This window comes from Marmota flaviventris, chromosome 5, assembly GCF_047511675.1.
Source record: "Marmota flaviventris isolate mMarFla1 chromosome 5, mMarFla1.hap1, whole genome shotgun sequence".
Lineage (NCBI taxonomy): Eukaryota > Metazoa > Chordata > Mammalia > Rodentia > Sciuridae > Marmota > Marmota flaviventris.
Genome location: NC_092502.1, coordinates 87988268 through 88010838, shown reverse-complemented (window position 1 = coordinate 88010838; position 22571 = coordinate 87988268). Strand labels below are relative to the sequence as shown.

At 36.9% G+C, this 22571-nt stretch overlaps 1 protein-coding gene across 1 annotated transcript in view; it reads right to left on the bottom strand.

Moving 5' to 3' along the window:
- Ell2 (elongation factor for RNA polymerase II 2) overlaps nt 1-22571 on the bottom strand; it is a 73019-nt gene that overhangs the window by 4268 nt on the left and 46180 nt on the right. Inside the window, exons 5-9 of the mRNA XM_027927744.2 lie at nt 15828-16087; nt 10773-10897; nt 10522-10609; nt 7996-8563; nt 5366-5432 (exon numbers count right to left, since the gene is read on the bottom strand). Of these exons, the coding sequence (XP_027783545.2) occupies nt 5366-5432; nt 7996-8563; nt 10522-10609; nt 10773-10897; nt 15828-16087 (1108 nt within the window). The remainder of the gene's footprint in view (nt 1-5365; nt 5433-7995; nt 8564-10521; nt 10610-10772; nt 10898-15827; nt 16088-22571) is intronic.

Here is a 22571-nt window from a genome sequence, read left to right as displayed (position 1 = left end):
TTAAACCAAATATTTAGAAACTATATCCATGTATGCATTATTTGTATTCAATGCTGCTCTGCCATTATTCTGTTGCTAGGTCACTTTTTCAAAGAAACTTCCAAGTAAAAAGATCACACAGGAGGGTTTAAAAGCTTCAATGAAGGAGAGCAAATGTGAAAAAGATATAGTGGCAACAGAATTAAAGTGCAACTACATTAAGAAAAAAAAAAGTATTTATACAGATTTGGCTTCTTGAACTCTTCTTTAGCCTAAACAATTCACTACCACACCAGTGGTAGAGGTCAGCCCATTTATTATAAGTTGCACAGAGACAGAAAGACTTGACGGATTAACAGACACCAGAAAAATGTCTTGCAGTTGGAATGCTGGGGTCAAAACTGTCCCTGGATCCATGGCTTTATGAGGGAGCCTGTCTCTTAGCCTTTCAGACCTGTAGCAAGCAGAACTCCTTAACAAAGGGTCTTCAGCTAGCTCTCTTTACCTCTTTCCTCATATTTCTGATTAGGCAAATATAAAAAATATAAAAAGGGAGTTACTTATAGTTTTTTAAATTAAAGACATTTTAATATTAAAACTATTATCTGTGGATCTGGGAACGGGGATCATATCTGACCTGGTTCTTTGTACTCTGTGCTCCTCTCATGAAATGCAAAATTCCCTTGACTATTAGACAAAAAAAAAAAAAAAATGAAGTTTTTCAGGCAGATGGAGGAGCTTTGGGATGTACCCTGGGATACACATTTATTTTTCACTGTGTAACATCTTGGAGTTGAGTCCTCTCCATTTGGTTTTATATAATCTTAGCCGTTTTATTTAAATTGCTCTATCATAGATGCCTAGCTGGAAATGTGAGAAAAGTGATGCAGTGAGCAAACTTAGTGTCCTCATTAATATTTTTATTCATGCTGAGTTAGACAGTGTGGAGGTTTAATTTTCTAAGTGTAATTGAGACAGCAGTCGTATGCTGATTTAGAGCCACCCTGCTGTTGCCTTAGCTGTAAAAAGAGCCCAGGCAGCCAAGCTGGGAAACAGTTCTCCTAGATATGGGCTGCCTTGACTGCACACCAGAGGGAGCCCCTAGGGAAAGAGGTTTCTGGGGATAAGCAAAATGGCTGAACCAATCTCAAAACTCACATTTAATTTGTTGTATAATATATTTATCCCATGTTCTCAAAATCACACCCTCAGTATTTCATTTAACAATTTCCTTAGGGAAAAATACCAAACTGGCCCCAAATGGTGTTGTTTATTTGCTTATACTGGCATTTGAACAAAAACCATTTCACTATTTTTAACAAAATTGTTACAGTTTTACAGTTGATTCTTGAAGCAGTGATGGAATAAAAATCTAAACAGTCTGGATAACTCATAAGCACAAGTAACAAAAATATTCTTATTGTGTAAAAATTAGTAATACTGTGGAACAACCATTTAAAAATGTTATTATATAAAAATTAGCTGGAACAAGACAGGGATGCCCTCTCTCTCCACTTCTGTTCAACATAGTTCTCGAAACACTGGCCAGAGCAATTAGACGAAAGAAATTAAAGGCATAAAAATAGGAAAAGAAGAACTTAAATTATCACTATTTGCAGATGATATGATTCTATACCTAGCAGACCCAAAAGGCTCTACAAAGAAACTATTAGAGCTAATAAATGAATTCAGCAAAGTGGCAGGATATAAAATCAACACACATAAATCAAAGGCATTCCTGTATATCAGCGACAAATCCTCTGAAATGGAAATGAGGACAACCACTCCATTCAAAATATCTTCAAAAAAAATAAAATACTTGGGAATCAACCTAACAAAAGAGGTGAAAGACTTATACAATGAAAACTACAGAACCCTAAAGAGAGAAATAGAAGAAGATCTTAGAAGATGGAAAAATATACCCTGTTCATGGATAGGCAGAACTAACATCATCAAAATGGCGATATTACCAAAAGTTCTCTATAGGTTTAATGCAATGCCAATCAAAACCCCAACGGCATTTCTTGTAGAAATAGAGAAAGCAATCATGAAATTCATATGGAAAAATAAAAGACCCAGAATAGCAAAAACAATGCTAAGCAGGAAGTGTGAATCAGGCGGTATAGCGATACCAGACTTCAAACTATACTACAGAGCAATAGTAACAAAAACAGCATGGTACTGGTACCAAAACAGGCGGGTGGACCAATGGTACAGAATAGAGGACACAGAAACCAATCCACAAAACTACAACTACCTTATATTTGATAAAGGGGCTAAAAGCATGCAATGGAGGAAGGATAGCATCTTCAACAAATGGTGCTGGGAAAACTGGAAATCCATATGCAACAAAATGAAACTGAATCCCTTTCTCTCGCCATGCACAAAAGTGAATTCAAAATGGATCAAGGAGCTTGATATCAAATCAAAGACGCGCCGTCTGATAGAAGAAAAAGTTGGCTACGATCTACAGTCGGTGGGGTCGGGCTCCAAATTCCTCAATAGGACACCCATAGCACAAAAGTTAATAACTAGAATCAACAAATGGGACTTACTCAAACTAAAAAGTTTTTTTCTCAGCAAAAGAAACAATAAGAGAGGTAAATAGGGAGCCTACACCCTGGGAACAAATCTTTACTCCTCACACTTCAGACAGAGCCCTAATATCCAGAGTATACAAAGAACTCAAAAAATTAGACAATAAGAGAACAAACAACCCAATCAACAAATGGGCCAAGGACCTGAACAGACACTTCTCAGAGGAGGACATACAGTCAATCAACAAGTACATGAAAAAATGCTCAACATCTCTAGCTGTCAGAGAAATGCAAATCAAAACCACCCTAAGATACCATCTCACTCCAGTAAGATTGGCAGCCACTATGAAGTCAAACAACAACAAGTGCTGGCGAGGATGTGGGGAAAAGGGTACACTTGTACATTGCTGGTGGGACTGCAGATTGGTGCAGCCAATTTGGAAAGCAGTATGGAGATTTCTTGGAAAGCTGGGAATGGAGCCACCATTTGACCCAGCTATTCCCCTTCTTGGTCTATTCCCTAAAGACCTAAAAAAAACATGCTACAGGGACACTGCTACATCGATGTTCATAGCAGCACAGTTCACAATAGCAAGACTGTGGAACCAACCTAGATGCCCTTCAATAGACGAATGGATAAAAAAAATGTGGCATTTATACACAATGGAGTATTACTCTGCATTAAAAAATGACAAAATCATAGAATTTACAGGGAAATGGATGGCATTAGAGCAGATTATGCTAAGTGAAGCTAGCCAATCCCTAAAAAACAAATGCCAAATGTCTTCTTTGATATAAGGAGAGTAACTAAGATCAGAGTAGGGACGAAGAGCAGGAGAAGAAGATTAACATTTAGCAGGGATGAGAGGTGGGAGGGAAAGGGAGAGAGAAGGGAAATTGCATGGTAATGGAAGGAGACCCTCAGGGTTATACAGTGGAGGGGGTAGAGAGAGAGGAGGGGAGGGGAGGGGAGAGGTGGGGAGGGGGGAGGGTGGAGGATGGGAAAGGCAGCGGAGCACAACAGACACTAGTATGGCAATATGTAAATCAATGGATGTGTAACTGATGTGATTCTGCAATCTGTGTATGGGGTGAAGGTGGGAGTTCATAACCCACTTGAATCAAAGTGTGGAATATGATATGTCAAGAAATTTGTAATGTTTTGAACAACCCACAATAAAAAATTAAAAATAAAAAAAAATAAAAATTAGTAACATTGTAGTTAAGTATGAATTATTCAAAGGCTAATCATTTAGGTTTTATACTAAGTTCTTTTGATTTTCTTAAGAGGCAACTTAAGTTCTGTGTTTTGGGTAATTTTCTCATTACTTTTAGATAATTTGCTATATTTATATGAAAACAATTTTTTTTGTTGTTAAAATAAGTTGCTTTTATCTAAATAAATCAAGCATAAATCAGAGCACTGGAAATGTGATTAACATAGAGATGCACTGAGGTAGGAACAGTAACCTAAAAAAGCTTTTTATATATAGAATTAACTAATTAGGTTGGCAAAACACAGCAACAGATTTGAATCCATGGGGAAAGTTTAGAATATTTTTGAGTCTCCCCACATGATTTCATCATACATAACGAGTATTTTTCACTATGATAAAAGAGGGATTCAAAATCCATCACAGATCATTCAAGCAGCATCCTAGAGGGGACAACTTTCAGAAGACTTTTAAGGAGGAGTGGGTTTGCAGTTAGAGAGAGGACCCCCCCCCCCCCCCCAACTCCAAGCAGTGGAGCCAGGAGCTGTCTGGGAAGCCTGGCTGTAGACCTTCCTGGGTCACTCAGAGGTGGTTACTTTTAAGGGTTCCCCCACAGAACTTTGAAACCACACACTGCCTCAGATGACAGAGTACTCAGCACAGTTTCTCAGGCTCCTGTTAGTTAAGAGATGATAACCAGCATTATGATTTCATGTGGTCTCACTCCCCAATAAGTATAGCTTTCAGACTACTGTTAAGCAGAAACAACACACTTCAAATCTAAAATGTTCTCTCCTCTGGAAATCAGCAAGGCTAACCTGTATAGCTTAACTTTATCCACCATTAGATGCCACTAATAGGGGCAAAAATGTTCATACAGCCTAGATGCTATTTTCTCCATTCTACATTCAAGTTATTTTGCACATTTGTTCATTTTCAAAGCTATCTGCAGTCAGATCTCTTTGCTCTTTCACTCTCATTTTTCCAGGCTCTTGCAACTTAATTATTTTCTCCTTACAGAAGCCTTTTATTCTGTAAAAAAGCTAGAATTATGTGTCCACGTTACAATTTCTGTGATAACCAGTTACAAAAATGTCCCTGGCTTACTGTTTTGCAACTTGTTGTCATAACAAGAAAAACATAACTGATACTAAAGTGAAATGACCTAATTTTACTATTCTCTTAATTTGAGGGCAGAAAATTGTTTAAACAAAACCCAACTTATCTGTATTTGTATTATTAAGTGCAGAGGTTCCAGCACTTTGTCAATAATATACCATCCCTTTGGGGGGCTTGAGTGAATGGCTGTGCACTGACAGACTGTCAGCTTGAAGAGTCAGATCCCTGAAATCTTCCATAATCAAAAGCTTGGCCTGGCCCTGGAACAAAGGACAGGCTTCTCTATACTTAAGGCCAATGAACACAGCTCAGAGCAGGGGGAGGCACAACCTGCTCATGCAGACAAGGGTGGATTTGGGACAAGCAGGCTTAATGGCAGCTTTTCAATTGCAGGGGTGGCTCCAGGACTCTATTTCTAGAATTTCTTACTTTTTTGATTTGCAAATTATGGGAAAAAGAATTTGCAAACTTTCTAAAATTAAACAGCTCTCTCCATTGGCAGACAGATGAACTTACATCAAATAATCTGGGAGTTCAATTGTTGAAGAAGGCTCCATGGAGGCAGTGCAACCCGCTTTAACTCCTATGAAAGAAAAAGAAAAAAAATCAGAGCGTTCATCAACCAGCATGGTTATCAAATGCCTGTAATTCTAAAATAGATTAGAAACATCTGGAACACTTTTCCTCAAATTCTATTCTTCCATCTCAATAAGCAACAGTGAGCAAGGAATACAATTGAACACGAACAATAGAGGCCCTATGACCAGCGCCAGCAGAACCCACGCCAGGCATTTAAAGCACCCTGGCTACTGCAGTGTCTGCACAATAAAGGAATTCCATCTTAACCCAAGGTCACTCTTCTATTCTTTCAACAACAGTTGTGGCATCTGCCCAGCAATTCAAAGATTGTGGTGGCAGATGCAGCCAGACAATGGGAGATACAAATTTTACATCAACATCTACTTTTCATAGGATTCAAACAAGGCAGATGAGACAATAAAGTCAGGTAGCAGACTGCTTTGGTCACTGTATTTTTATTGCTCCCCTTTCTTATATGCAGTCAGTAGAATTGGGTAGGAAGTTTCCCCATCAGTTTAAAATAAGGTATTATTGAATGTTGATTTATATTCTATCTTTGTTCCTCATAATATGAAACAGATCATTATTATTAGAACCAAAGGAAAAAAAAAAGTCCTAGTCACTCATGACTATGCAGTTAAAGTATATAAGTGCTCAGTATTCTGTTTATTTAAATGTACAATTTCTAGGGGCTATGCTTGGACTTCTCATTGGGGTAATTTTTTTAATCATTCAAAGTATAGTTAAGTAAATAACTCAAACCCTAATCTGTTGGCAAAACATGTATGTTCATTATAAAATAAATGCATATATTTTGAAGGGCAAAGTACACTAAATAAATTGCATAGAGCTATGATAATTGTTTAGCTACACACATTTGATTCAAGCTTGGGTACAGAAGCATATGTTTGTACAACAGCCTGAGTCTTCAAGGGACAGCATCAAGTGCAGTACACTTTCCCTTGCCACAGACACCAGAGAAATCCCAGCAGATATAGAGGATGTGGGTCAGATCTTCCCTTGGTTTGAGGATCCCACTTGCTCTGAAAGGCATTTCTGCATACCCTTGGGGAAGGATGCAAAGAGACCAGGTCTGCCTTTCAGGTCTCAAAGTCTGAGAATACTCAAGACTGTGCTGTAGGTCTCAGCACACTGGAATCCAGTCCAACTGGCACTAGGCAGTGTCTTAGGATCACCCATTGGGGGTGGGGAACGTGGAGAGTGGAGTATGCCTGGGAACCTGGCTCATTAACTTTGAGCATGTAGTTTTACTCCTCCGTGACTTTTCCTTACCTGACAAATTCAAAGACAAGAGTGTTGGAGGGGAAAAAAGCTTATGCCTACCTCTCAGGCCATTCTATAGTACAACTTGATCTAAATATTTCAACAGATATGTTTTGCCATTCAGTATACACAATCCAGGTAAACAAGTCACTGTGCAATTGTATTCTACAACTCCTTTTGAAGTACCACTAAAAGGAAACAATCAGGGCTTTTCTGTTGTGGTAAAATGGTCAGTTACATCTGGGTTTAAAACAGGCAGTGATGCTAAATGACAGATTTGGATCTTTTATGTGCTGGCATGCAAGACATTAAATTTAGAAGATAATTTTTGTGAGTAAGAAAAATCTAAATTTGTCATTAGATTTTCAAAATAAGTATGCCTTAGGTAAGCAGTCTGTCTACTGCTTAACTTTCTTTAGAGGTAGAGTTATTTTAAGCTTCTCAGGTCTCTAGATATTGGTTTTTAAGTTTCCTAAAGCCTGATCAGGTTAATTTTATGAATAACTATAGATATTAGCTTTCTAAAACAGAACTTCAAGGGTGAAAACAACCTCCCCATCAAAAGATAAAAAACTTAATGTCTATCTAGCTAATAATAGCTAATAGCCTTGTAAAAGGCAAACTGCTTTCACTGCAAATGAAGATGATGTTATAGATCTGCAAATATAATTTTACCTTGCCTGTTGTATAATGACATTTCCCTTATGCTAAAATTAATTAAAGCAGGGGTGACCCCCCATTTCTCTGAGAAAGGAAAAAATGAATATTTAAATAAATATTAAAAAAAAAAACAAAGGTCCATCAACAACTAAAAGGAGGTTCTGGAGGATGACAGGGTCACTTTCAAATGCCATTATCTTACTAACAAATATGGAAATTATGTGTAACAGTTGATGAAAAAGAACCTAAAAATGACAGTATAAAATTAAGGAAAAAAATCTGCTTTAAAGTGCAAAGTTAGCTGGGTATGATGGTGCAGTGCATGCCTATAATCCCAGTGACTCAGGAGGCTGAGGCAGGAGGATCATGAGTTCAAAGCCAGCATCAGCAACTTAGCAAGGCCCTAAACAACTTACTGAGACCCTGACTCAAAAATAAAAAGGGCTGTAGATGGGGCTCAGTGGTTAAATGCTCCTGGGTTCAATCCCAGGTACCAAAAAAAAAAAAAAGTGCAATATTAAGATCAATAATTAAACAGAAGGTGATTTGCTTAAAGAACATTATTAATTATAAGCAGTATAATTTCAGATTTGTGAATAGTATGTTCTTCAGTTCATTTATACCTTCATTGGAATTTGGACTGGAGTTACTCAGCTTGGCAATTTCTTCTCTTTGAACATCTTCCTCCTTCTCCTCAATAGTCTCAATGTCATGCTTTTTTATTTGGTCCTTTTCCTTGTGTTTCTTAGACTTCTTTTTGGACTTTTTGTGAGACATTGAATAGTTTTCTTCCATAGGCTTTGGACACTTTAGTAGAACTGAACCAGGGGGTAAGGTTTCCAGAGAAGTCCTAGAGGTATATTTGTCTTGCTGGTCCTCATAGATACTACCATTTTGACTAAAACTGTCAACGGGTAGGTCTTGAGTCCCCCGGCCTTCTGGAGTGCTAGGGGAATTGGAGTTAGAATTTACAGTCTGAGGAGGATTTGAGACAGGCAGGTGAGTTGAAGGCAGCGGTGGAGGGGTGGGGATGGCAGCAGCTGCAGGGGGTGGCGGGAGACCTGCAGCAGATTTGTCACTGGTGGGATTCAAATGATCATTTAATGTTGGCTGTACTCTATTTGTCAGGTGAGATATTCGAGCTTTTTTATTCACTAAAGGATCAATAAACTCTGAATCCACAGGTCGTTTCTGGAGGGAGGGGGAAGGAAAAAAGTGAGCTGGTTTGCAATAAAATCCAATAAATTCACTATATATATATATTATATATAATTGGTTAAACAACTGAGTATTCTTATTCATACTAACCCTTCTCCAAATTTAAGCAAAAACAAAACAAACCCTATGACAACCCCCAAACCAAACCAATAGGAAAACAAATTTAAATGTCTAATGTCAAAAGCAGAACCTGGCAAATACATATTTTACGGAGATACTCAATTATTTTTGTCTATGCAGTCTTATTCTAAGTTCCTAAGAGACTATGCTGATTTATGAGGATTAGACCACTATTAAATAGAGACAGCCACCCTCCACATTAGTCCAGTTCTAGTAAATAAGAAGAGAAAGCAATTTTTACCATTTGACTGAGAACTAACAAGTTCAGGTAAAAGGGAAGATGCCCATGCCCTTTTAATCTCTAATGTTCTAAAATGCTCCAGTTATGAATATTTTGGCTATCATTTATCATTTCATCTGTTTTAGAGTGAGTACAGCTAGCACTTTCAGGGTAATTTCTCTAAGTATCTCTGTCATTGCTAAAAAGCTATTTAATTTTTAAAATTTTACATGTCTCTTCATCATATTCTAAACTGGTAACTGGAAATTCATAACTGATCTATTAAAATTATGAAATACTTTAAAAATCATGCTAATATTAGTTTAATCTAGCAGTAGCAATAGTATTGAAGCTCAAAAAGTATAAAACGTAAGTCTATTTTTATGTTTAAATGTAATGTTATAGCTTATATTTTAGCTTGAAAGAAAATAATAGATAATAAACCCACTAATTTATTTCAGTTCAGTACCATTTACTTGGTACTTGGTATGTAATCTGATCAGAGTAGAAGTAGCTTTTTAGTAGTTGGCATTAAAGTGAGGCTTTCAGGGGCTGGGGTAGTGGCTCAGTGGTAGAGCACTTGCCTGGCATGTGTGAGGCCCTGGGTTCAATTCTCGGCACCACATATAAATAAATAAATTAAATACAGGTCCATCAATGACTAAAAAATATTTTAAAAAATGAGGCTTCCACACACAATATATATGCAAGGATGTAAATGCTCTCCCCCACCCCCCTTGCATCCTTCACAATAGGTTTCTAACATTTTCTGTGGTATGAATAGCCTTTTGCCCAGGGCAAGCTTATTTTTTTCTACACATCTACACATGGGAGCCCATATGGGAGCAGGGTCTTGCAGGGTGGGGAAAGAGAGGAGAAAGAGAACCCTGTGTCTGCAATAGGAGGTGGGGAGGTCTTCCCACTGTCTGTCCAATGTGTCTGGACACTGAAATTCTCCTTGAGAACTCACTCTCTCAGGAAGTTTCAGTGCTAGCTGGTGAGCTGAGAACCAGAAAGCTGGGACTCCGGCGCTGCCCAGGGCTTGCCCAACCTTTTCTGGGATGGGCTATGTCTCTCAGGGGAATTCTAAACTGGAATAGAGTATTTTGATTAGAACCCACTGAAAAGAATATTAAGATAACACATATATGAGAAAGACATAATTTTAAAAATTATTTGCTTATTATAAATACATTTTCCCCAAGAATATTTTTCTAGAAAATGTTTCAGACAAAATTAAATATCTTTAATTTTCCATACAATCTGTGAATTAAATGGAACTAGATAAGTCTTCTAGTGACCAAATTAGAAAGTAGATAATGTTACAACAAAATGTAAACTTTAAAAATGGAAAGCAAGGTATGTGTGTTAAGTAATCTGACCAGTAGTGCTGCACAGAGGGGACACTTCTGGAATGAGAGCCGAGACCTGAGTTCTAGGCTGAGCTTGGCCATGAACCAGCTGGGTGGCTTTACGAAGGCAACCTGTGCGGTCTCTGGGCCTCATTTCCCTCACTTACAAATCAGAGGACCTGACTAGCTGTCCCCTGAGGTCCATGTCAATTCTGTGGTTTTATAATTTTATGACATACCTGAGGAGAGGATGCAGAATCTCTACTAGAACATATGGGAGATTCTGAACGGCTGGGGCCAGCAGAATTCTGAGATGAATTTAGTTTTCTGTAAAGGACACACATGTTCCAGGTAATTAAAGAGAACTTTAAAATGTTCATGATAGAAAGTTCAACCTTGCTTTTCTTTCCCACCTCAACACTAAAATAACAGTGACCAAAATAATTATTTGTATTATTAAAAAATAAATAAGTAAAAGGAAAAAGCTTACCTAGAGAGCACTGATTCCAATAACCGTCTGTCTGTTTCATTGTATCCTGGCCAGTCTCGCTGCAGCTCCTTAAACACATAATCCTTTAAAGTATAGGAGAGGTCTTTTGGATTCAGATTGGCTACCTAATGTGTGGTGTAAAGACAGATCATTAGATATTTTTGCTAAAAAAGGTAATCTTCAGGATTTATATTAAAAATAATTAAACCAATTGACCACAAAGGGACTGCTACTTTGTACATGCCAGATCTTAAAAAATGCTGTTCTTTCTTCATCATCCTTATTTCAAAACTTCATTTTGAGAAGGTTAAAAAAAAGAAAGAAAGAAAAGAAAACAGAAGGAATTAAAACTTTATAAGCTGAGCTGAATGTTTTTTTCCTGGGTGGCTACTGAACTGTTAAATTTCCAATCATATAGTAAGCACACATTAGGGGAAAAAAATGGGGGAAACAAATTTTAAATAAAGTTTTCTAGGAATCTAAAGCAGTTATATCATCATCATTTACTTCCTGTTATTAACTCCATTACTTTTGAGTCATAATAAAAAGCCTTGACCAAAGCTGGGGATGAGCTCAGTGGTAAAATTCTGGCCTAGCAAGCGTGAGGCCCTGGGTTAAATCCCCAGCACCACAAGAAAAAAATCCTCCATCACTTGTATTAAGAAGAAAACAGTGTCCAAATGGGTTACAAAAGTGTCCTTTCAGCTAGCAACAGAAACTGCCTTTATAAATTGTATCAATTCTGATAACCATGTCTTTTTTTTTTTTTTTAAAATAACCAAGCTTGCTCCTTTATCTGCCAGGTCTCCTGAAGAACCCAGTCCTTAAAATTCCCCCAAACCGATAAACGGAAATATAAACTAAAGAAAAACCCAAATAACTGTTATTAGCCAAATGGTTTATCCCCAAATGTAATCTTTTCCTATCCCTTAACTACAATTCCTAGAGTGTCAAGGCCTATAATCCATTAACTACACAAATGCATGGTTTCAGGTGCCAAACCAAAAGTAACTTTTAAGGCTAGGAACAAGATACTCCTGCCTGTCACTTACTTTGGATATGTTCTTTATAAATAACTTGACTTTTTAGTGTGTCTTTTAAAAGAACTATCAAGCATAGTTTATGCTTTTCTCATAGCTTAGCTGAATAGTAATCTAATATTAAAGTTGGTATAAACTGGAACACAGCACACTTATCTGAAAATTCAAATTTGCAAATAAATTAACATAGAATACATACTATCAGAAGTGTCTTAAGTGGAAAAAATATAATAGTCCCTTGATTTTCTACTATCCTTGGCACTACACATGCCAACACCCACCCCACAGAATCCCTTCTCTAGGCTTCTGTACTAGGACATTCTTACCCTTCTTTCTCCTCCTGCAGCACCTTTTCTTTCTTAAGTCCCCTTTGTTCACTGCTCTATAGGATGGAATGCTCAGTGTCTGCCTTCTGACCTGTTGTCTTCATTATCTTTATCTCCTTCTAAGATGACGTTAGTCCACTGACTTTCAATGCCCTCTTTATATGCTGTTAATTCATGGCTCTAAACTCAAATGTTCTCTGAACACCAGACCCTTGTATATAATTACCTATTCATGTGCAATTACCTGGACATCTTTCAAAGAGAATCGATGTAAGACAGAATTTCTGACCACCACTCCACACCACTTTATACCTGTTCCTTTTCCATCCCTTCCTATCTCAGTCAGGGGTTGAATATCTATTCAGCTATTCTAGACAAAAGCCTAGTTATAATCACAGATTCCATTCTTTCCCTCACTCTTTCCTAGCACCAAGGCCCTTAGCAAGTCTTATTACAAAATATATCTAATCTGATAAAATATCTCCACCATTCCCACCAGACCAAGCCACTAACTCTTCATATCTGGATTTCTGTAGCAGGCTTATGTAAGTAATCTTTCTCTTCAGCTTTTGCCTGAACCTCCACCCCCACCTCTATCCTCTTTTTTCACCCCTCCCCCTGCCCAAGCCATTCTTGCCACAGAAGTCTGAGTGGCCTTATTGAAAGTATAAATAGATTACAGCATATTCTTGAGTAAAGTTTTATAGTGGTTTCCTTCCTCACTCAAAAGAAATCTGAGCTCCTCACCTATGACCATAAAAAGTCCTCTGAAATTTGGTCTCTGTATCCTCTTCTCTGTTCTACCCTGAACACACCAAACCTTCTCTTCCTCAGGAGTACTGACTCTTGTTCCTGTCTTTTGCCCAGAAAGGTTCCCTGAACTCCCTGCTGGAAGTAGCAGGTCTCTTTCCCAGAGCCTCCAAACTCCCTGTTCTTCCTGAAATTGTCCAAATATACTCCAGAAGGGCAGGGATCATCTGTCGGAGTCATTTTGGGATTCCAATATTTAGAACAGTACCTAGCACATTCCAGATACAGACATGCCTTAGTATCCACAGGAATTGGTTCTGAGACCCCCATAGATATCAAAATCCTTGGGTGCTCAAGTTCTTTATATAAAGTGGTATAGATTTTTAGTATTCTCCCATATACTGTAAATAATCTCTAAATTACTTATTATATTTAATATAATGGATAAGCTATTAAATAGTTGTTATGCTGTATTGTTTAGCATATAAAGGCAAGGAAAAAGTATGTATGTTCAGTACAGATGTAATTTTATTTTGAATATTTTTGATACACAGTTGGTTGAATTTGTAGATATGGAACCAGTAGATACGGAAGGCCAATTATACTTAAAATGAGTAGAATAAATGAATGTTAAGCTTGAGCCAAATAGCCAAATGTTAAGCTTAAGAAGAACATTATTCAGATTTATCTAGTTGCTTTTCTGATTTCTAAAATTTATTTTTTCTCCAGGAAAACCATCATTCTAAGAAAAAGCTTTATAAATATATACCATTTTAGTAACAATCCAGATTTCCTGATGGATGTCAAGCATTTTAAAATTCAGGTACAAGCTTTTAAATTTCACTAGGTGCTAGCAGCTTAGTTTACCTTAGAAAGCTATTACTTTGATGAATTAATGTTTACAGGGTACAAAAAACAACTATATAAGCAACGAATCAGCAGATATCTTTATTGACAAAGAAAAACCATGACTGATCATTTTAGGCCACTTGTTTGCCAGCTGGCTTCTCTGGGACAGACCAACCAATTTTTGAATGATTTAAGTATTTTGTTATTTTTTTTCCCTTTCTCTTTCATGCTTACTTTTAGTTTCATTGGTGCACAAGTCATTTTATGTTAGCTATCAGGAGTGTTCAGGAAAAGAAACATGGGGGTAATTGTTTTAAGTAAAAATTCTAAATATGCTTTTGCTAACTTCCTTCTGAGGATTAAATGAGATTGCACAAGTGAATTGCCTAGCACATAGCAAATGCCCCCCAAATGATAGATGTAAGTAGCCCTTGTATCTATGTTTTCAGCCCATATCATACATTAGATTTCTCAAGAGTTTTATGCAATATCAGTGCCCAGGCCCTATTTTCAGACCCTTGGATTCGTTGCTATAGGGTGGAATTCTGGCACTGGCATTTTAAAAAAAGCTCCCTGGAGTATTCTAATATACAGGAAGGATGAGTCTTTACATTAGATTCTACCAACCAATCCTAATAACTCTATGTCCCAATTGCTCAGAGGTCAAGTATATCTACATTTTTAGATATATCTATCTACATACATATGACCATACAACTATGATTGGCCTCTATGAGAACCCCTTCTGCCATTATTTTTCCCTCTCCATCCATTAACCTAGAAAGTAATCCATAACCTTTCTGGAGGTGCAAGTACCAAGTATTTTATCAAATGTAACCTGATTTTCACTTCCTCAAATGTAAGACTGAACACACACTCTCATCCTCATTTTTTCTTTCATCCTTTCTTTGGAGCTCTTAAACCTTCTATGGGATATATGGATTTAAATTGTTTCTAAAATATGTTCAGTGGGTTTAATAAAGATCCTTGAGGCAGACAGAGGTGTATAGGGGGATGGCTAATCCTGAACTGGAGTTGATGGTTTTTCTCTTTTATAACATGTAGTATTATATCTTGAATATAAGAAATGTATTAAATGATGGAATTTAAGAACAACTTAAATTTGGAAATGTTATTGCTTTAGAAAAAACAGAGATGGATCACATTTATGGTGGATCTGAAGCCAGTATGAAAAATACAGGAAATTAACAATCTGACAAACTATTGACTTAATTTAAAAGAATGGCTTATTATTATACTTAATATAATAATAATATTTATAATAATAAATTATTTATTTATAATAATAAATATTTATAATAATTTATAATAATAATAATAATTATTATTATACTTAATAATATACTTATTATTATACTCATCACAGCTAATACTGCTCAGAGTATATACTGAACTCATCACAGCTAATACTGCTTAGAGTATTAACACATAATTTAATGCAGACATCGGACTGACATTGGCACACTTGGTGGCAGAAAAAGGCAGGGCAGTGAGGGTAGCAAGTAGTATTCAAGGCAGGAGACATTCTAAATTATGTAGTGGCAAAAATATTCTGGCTTTTACCAAAGACCACAAAATACACTGTATAACTTTACCTATACATAAACAAATGAAAATTAAGGCAAAAGTTTAGGTGATTTGAGACTAAAGGCAGAAGAGAACTTCTTGCCTATTCTTTTTTAAAAAATATTTATTTTTTAGTTATAGGTGGACACAATATCTTTATTTTTATATAGTGCTGAGGATTGAACCCAGTGCCTCATGTATGCTAGGCGAGCACTCTACCTCTGAGCCACAACCCCAGCCCCTTGCCTACTCTTAATGGAATTTTATGGTAAAATTTGTTTGATACACATGAATATAAGCCCACATTTCAATTAGTTTTTGACTAAATGCTTAAAAAAGATGATTTAACTTAATATTAGGCAATTATATATTTCATACACCATTGATCAAATTACTCTGAATTTCTCTATTACAATAATAACAAGATTAAATGATAATAAACCTTCTTAGTGAACTTCTCAACAAGAAGTTATACGGAAGGACCTCTCCCTAGATGCCCTCACCTGTTGCAGAATTGCTCCCAGGGAGTTCTTGTCCTTTTGATTCACTCCATCTTTCTGTAGTCTAGCCAGGAGCTCAGGTTTCTTGTAGGTCTTTAGTGCCAGTAAGTGAATCACCCTGTCTCTGTATGGCCGCTGAGAAACACTGCTGCTGCCATGAGTCTTTCGAATTGTATTTGCAGGGTTCATGGGGGTTGACCTTTTCCTCTCCGGCACTGCATCTGAGATGGCTTGAGGTGCTTTCCGAATTTGCACTCTTTTCCCTAAAGCCCAGTGGAAATGACAATGTTACATGTTTGAGGGTTATAATATAATGAGCATTTTGGGTTCCACAACTCAGATTTAGGTACTTTTTCATTTCTGGAAGAAATAAAGGTCACTTTATTTCACTTTTTAGTTTACAGAGACCTGCAAACAAAAAGTATTCTAAATAAATGACCTAAAATTAGGACTTCTTTTGATGAAATCATTTTTTGAAATAAATACGTATTATAGTTATTTGGCTACTAGGCTACACATGGATAATAATTATAGACACAAATGTAACAGACTAGAAATTTTTAGATTGTAGGTTTTTCATAATAATTCCCATGCTTACCTGTCCAATTTATAGAACTTAAATCTGCATATTATATGACATTTCTGAACAGCAGAAAGGAATACAGTGAACACGGTAATAGGAGAAAAACCTGTCCAATCTCACTAAGAGCACATTCTTGGCTAACCTGGGTGACTAATAATTTCACAGATTCAGAAGCCTTGAGAGGGGAGTCAACATCCACCAGGGATCTAGTAATGATATTCTTTTTCAAAAAGTCATAACAAATTCTACAAGTAAAAAATCAAAACAATAACAACAAGAAACAAACAAAAAGAAAACACCAACCAATAAATAAAATCAACCAACCCACAAACTAAACAATCTCAGAGAGGCAAACAGATCTGTCCTCTGTGAGCTGGGACTAAAGGAACGGATGGATGATGGTTGGAGGAATGGAAAATGGTACAAAGGAGGCCTTCACGCCATTGCCTAATGGACCAGGGCCATTCATGTGGGTAACCCATTTTCTGTTTGGACTGAACACTGACACTTGGCAAATGGCTACTTTGTAGAAAATGTGTGGGCTGACATGATACTACGTGTATGTGCGAAGCTACCCAGAGATGACTGGTTACCGAAGACCCTGGTAATCATTCCTTTTGAAGGGACAGAAAGTAGCATGAAATGTATAAGACCCTCCTTTTATGATTTATGAGTTAGAATCTTTCAGATCCTTTAGATCACATTAAGCCCAACTCCAAGCCCTCTGGTTAAAAGTGGGGGAAGAACTAGTAATAATGTACAATGTGGGGCAATTACATTAGGAACGGGACTAACAACTAGAAACAATGAATAATTACAGCAATTTTCATGAGCTGTGGCCTAGGGTGAATCAGTTCTAATGAAGAGTAACTCTGTCCATGTTGGGCTCCCCATGCTTGGCAGTTGCTTGACACCATCCTATCTCAAGAAAGAGGAAAAGGAGAAATATTCTCTGGAAACCTCTATCAGCTAGGCTATTTCTTTACTATTCAGACATAACTGATTGCAAATATCAGATCAAAGTACTGCACAACAAAGGAACTCACCATTAAGGAGACTGTGTCTAATGATATGAAAAACTATTAAACTACTTGGAGTTTTGGAGATAGATCTGATTTCTTTATTTTCTTTTTTTGAAATTTAGAGACAGCTGGATCAATGTAAGATGCAAAGGGACCTAATATTTACCAGGCATCAGTTATGTGAGGACAGTATGCTAATAGCTTCATAAACATTATATCATTAGATCTTTCAGTAATCTGAAAAGGTGAACATTGCCCCCATTTCGCAGATGAGGTATCTGAGGCTTTCAGTGAGATATGCTCAAATGGTGAAGTGCTCACTTAGCATATGGGATTTTCTATGATTGACACCCAAATTTTCTCATTGTACTTCTTTGTTTTGCTGTTGGTCCATATTAGATTGTTAACTCCATGAGGGCAGGACTATGGTTGTTTTCTCTACCAGCAGATTATGAATCAGTGTTTGATAACAGAGTGAATGAGAACAAGACAGCAAATAAACAGAGGAGTAGGAATCAACAGAGCTATATTTTCCCATATTGCCATATGGGAATTATTACTATTCTCCAGTACTGATAGTCTGTGGACACACTGAAATTTCTAAAATGAAATTTTAAACTCAAACTTTCCAACCTGACATTTCTCAGTTGTAATAGTGTTAACATTACCATTCTTTGAAAATTTAACATGAATTTGTGAGAAAAAAATTAGGATTGGGGTCATAAAAATATAGGAAATGCTATAAATTCCACACTTGCCAAGTCTTGCAAAAGAAAGAAACCTGTTTCACTCCTTTCCAAACCAAGCTGACTGATGGATCATTTGGAATGAATTCAAGCCAGCAAGGCAAATAAAAATAAAAACAAAGTGAGAGCACTGCTGCTGTGCTCCAGCTTCCCCACTTCCTCTGAACCTCTCTTTGTCTCTGCTCCTTGGCCTCAGAGGGGTTCCAAGGTCTATGGGTTTAACCCCACCTTCCCAGAATCAGGCAGAAATAAATAAGGGAGGCTAACACTCCCCTAAGAGGGGAATAGGTATGATGTTTAATGGGAAATGAGAATCTGGTCAGGGAAAAAACAGAGCTGGGCCTAGTGACAGGCTGTCATCTCCCTCTGGATCCCTCACCCCCAATACATGCACTTCACTTTTTATCTCCTTTTTCTTTTAGACAGTCAAGCCGTAACCCATTTTTTTTTTTTTTTTTTTCAAATGCTTGAAAGAACAACCCAGATACACTGGGTCACTGAATTGCACTGATCACTTGCTTGCTGCCTCCTCATTCCTCCTGTGCTATACAACCAGGAGGAAGACCTTGGGTTTAAGAAAAGACAGGTTACAGATGAGGAAAACATTGGTGATAGAAATATTTAGAGAATTGAGAAGCTAAAAAAAAAAAAAAAAAAAAAAAAGAAGAAGAAGAAGAAAAAAGCAAGAAAATGTCAGGTTTAAAGTGGGCAGAATGGCTTTATTTTTATTTTTAATATTTGCCTCAGAAAAGCCCTTCTAATAAAGCCTATGGGAAAAATCTAATTCTCTTTCCAGACCCAACTGCTAATCAATTCCCTAGGCTCCTTTATAAACAGCAGCAGTGGTACCAACAGGGCTGGGCAATCTGGGACTATATCTGAGTCGTTGTTTCATAACAAGGAGTCCACTTCTAACTCTTCCCTTTCTTATGCGATGGTAAAAGTGTTTCTCCCTCAATCTATTGGCTCTGAGTAAACAATCTGAAAGAGAGAGGTTAAAGCAGTCCATCAGAAAGAGAGGAGGGACTGTAGCCATCTTCTGAAGTTGCTTTTCTGGTCTAAGGAACCTGACCAAAAACCCTGGCAATACAGACCTGAGGCTTGAAAAACATCAGCAGGGTTGTGCTGATGACACGGCCTGGGTTATGATTAAATACATAATCCACTGCAATGGAATCCATACCCACCATTTGGCATTTGTGATCACTTTTTCAAAAGGTTTATTTAATAAATAAATAAATAAATAAATGCTCAATAGGCACAAAATGTTAAAACTATAAAAGACTTTAGATATTATCTGGTTCAAATACCTCTTTAATATTTGAGAAAATTAAAATGCTAAATGATTTCTCTAGTCATTCAAATATGTGTTAACTCATTGAAATTAAGGAGGGTGAGGGAAAGTTTCAAATAGAATCTTAGAAATAATATTAATTGTTATTTTAAATTCCCAAATAAATATTAGTACATATAAAGATTTGCAATTCATAAAAGTCCAGAATTTAGGTTGTAAGTTATAAGTAGACTTAAGATACTGGTAAAACAGAAGTCAGGGTGACTAGTGATTTTTTTCTTAGACAAATACAGTAATGTTTACCTTGACATAAATGTCATGACTAGAACTGAAAATGTCACTCAAGAAATAAAAGTATTGTTTTCTAGATTAAAGTTGCTCTGCTCCTCTCTAGGCAAATAGGTTTTGCTTTGTTCAGCTCACAAAAGGGTTGCAGGAGCTCATATTCCCGGTGATTAGGCCAGGTGACCTTGGACCTCTAAGAGCACAGTCTCTATCCCATAAGCTGGGTTTGTGCCCTAGTTCAGCTGTGAGAGGCCTGGTGTGGCATCATGCCACCACTGTACCACAGCAGGACAGCATTGTTCTCATTTGCCTCCACCCAGGCTGACACTGCTGAAGGAAACCTGGTTCTGCAGGTACTGAGGCAGCATAGGTGAGCTTTTGGTGTCATTTTACATGGTATAGTCAATTATGAACTAAAGGGGCATGTCCTGCTGTTTTAGGAAGAGAACATGTTCACGAGGCCATGCCTATATCATTTGCTATTTGCTGAGCCCAACAACTAGATGTGTAAAATGGAGAGATAATCATAACCTACTTCCTAGAGTGATCATGAGACTCAGATGAGTAACCACAGGTAAAGCGCTAGCTGATACCTTGTGCTAAATGATTTCTCTATTCATTCAAATATGTGTTAACCCACTGAAATTAAGGAGGGTGAGGGAAAGCACTCAGTAAGTGCTGGGTAATATATTTTGAAGAACAAAATTAATTGGATACTTCTGAGATTCAGAAAAAAGCAGGAAGATACAAACCAAGCTGCTTAGTTGGAAAGAAACATGTGGAAAAGAAGTGGCAATGGATACAGTTAAATGCAAAAGATCAAAACTTGACAAAACTAAGTACAGTAAAAAAACAAAAACAAACAACAGACAATCCAATTAGGATACTAGAGTCTTCAAAATTGATTAGACTTTTATTAAGAGCAGTATGTCCAGTTTTGAACTCTGAGGTGAAGAATTGGAGGCAGGCCAGAGGGGAACACTAAAAGTAATTAAAGGGTGGGGATATGGGCCATATTAAGAAAAGTTAAAAGGATCTGGGATCATGTGATCTAGAGAATAAAAGGATGCAAAGGTTAATGACAATATTAAGGTCAAGGAAGAACACTGTGCTATGACAGTCAGTGCCGGGGCACTGAGGACAAAGCAAACAGGATGAGGCTGAATAGGACATTTGGGCTGGCAGAGATCACTGCAGGGCACAGAGGGGAGGATAGCCCTTCTTAGAATGGGGAGATAGAATGCTTCATACATAAATTTTAGTAAGCTCAAATTTCGTATAGTTACCCCAAATGTATATAAATTATTTGCAATGCTTACAAGAAATCCTGTGAGTTCTAAAATTCCTAATCCCATTAGGAAGTGTATGGTCTTTGGGATTTGGGGTGTTGAAAATTTTGTTGTATAAGTTATAAGTAAACACCTGACCAATCTATGTAATCATTGATGATTTTCAAGTTTTGAAATAAATCAAGGTGAGAGTTTTCAGCTAGTTATATTGGGAGGGGAAAAATCATTTTCATGATTTGAGTCTTCTATTCTTTTGTCATACACATCAATTTGCCTCACTGTTTATAAAACGTTGGTATGGGACAGAATCAAACAACACTTTCAAGCAGGCAGATAATTCATAGTTAGTACTTAAATGTAATGAGAGATCTTGTGCATCTTAAAAATAGCTTGAGATTTAGCCTACTAGCACAGAAAGCTAATTAAGTCACTTATGAGAAGAAAGGAGAATGAAAGGAGGCTGGAAGTTGTTACCTCACTCAGTAGGAAAGGGAAGGTATAAAAGTCTCATTGTTGGTAACTTACTAGGCATGGAACCCAGCCCCATGGGTATATATACCTGGGGAAGCCATGAATTGTTGTTAAACCAAACTAAATGTATCTAAGCTAAGCACCAAGTCCCAGGAGCATTGGCCTTATTCCAAAGAAATACTTATTAGAGTCACTAGTGGAGCCTTTAGAAGTTGAATGTATTATAGCTGGATCAGCTATAGAAAAATACAGAAGTAGAATTATATCAAACCTGGAAAGATGTTGATTAAGGAATTGACTCTTCAAGAGACTATTTTTATTAGAATGTAAATTTCTAAGTTAATATCCTTTCATCATTTACTATGATGACTTGCATTATGAAACCCACCAAGGACTCAAAAAGCTCATCTTCACTCTTGATCATTCTACAACTGTTAATAGTCACTGTGAATGACTCCTCAAAGTTGTTCAAGGCACTGCTCATAAAGAAGACTCATCTTGCTGGTCTGATCTTACTTCCTTTCAATCTGATGCATATTTGAGTGAGCTAATGATAAAGGCGATGGGCATGGTACAGGCTCTTAATTAATGGATAGATGAGTATGAGGATCATAATTGTGGTACCAAAGAGTCATCACCCTAATGCTTTGCTATAATGCTTTGCCATAAGCACATTTTATAGTCTTGTAATAAAAATTCCTCATTGTTTAAAGATCCTCTGAAAATACAAGAAAAATCTGCAACAGTGAGGTCAGCAACTCAGAAGTTCAAAATAGCTTTTACTGTTAAAAAAAAAAAAAATCCCTACAAAAGTGCAAAACAAGAACTATACTGTCCATCATAGAAATTACATCATCCAATGACAAAGAAAACACAACGGTACCACTGATCAGAACCCAGTACTGTAAAATAATAATAATTAGGCAACAGAGGATTCTGGATTCAGTAAAGTCATAAAACTTTAAAATATGTTATTCAACTAACTAGCAGTCTGAAGATAACAGATGACCTTTCTTTGACCACGTTATACAAAATGTTCTGAAAACTAGTTTGTGTT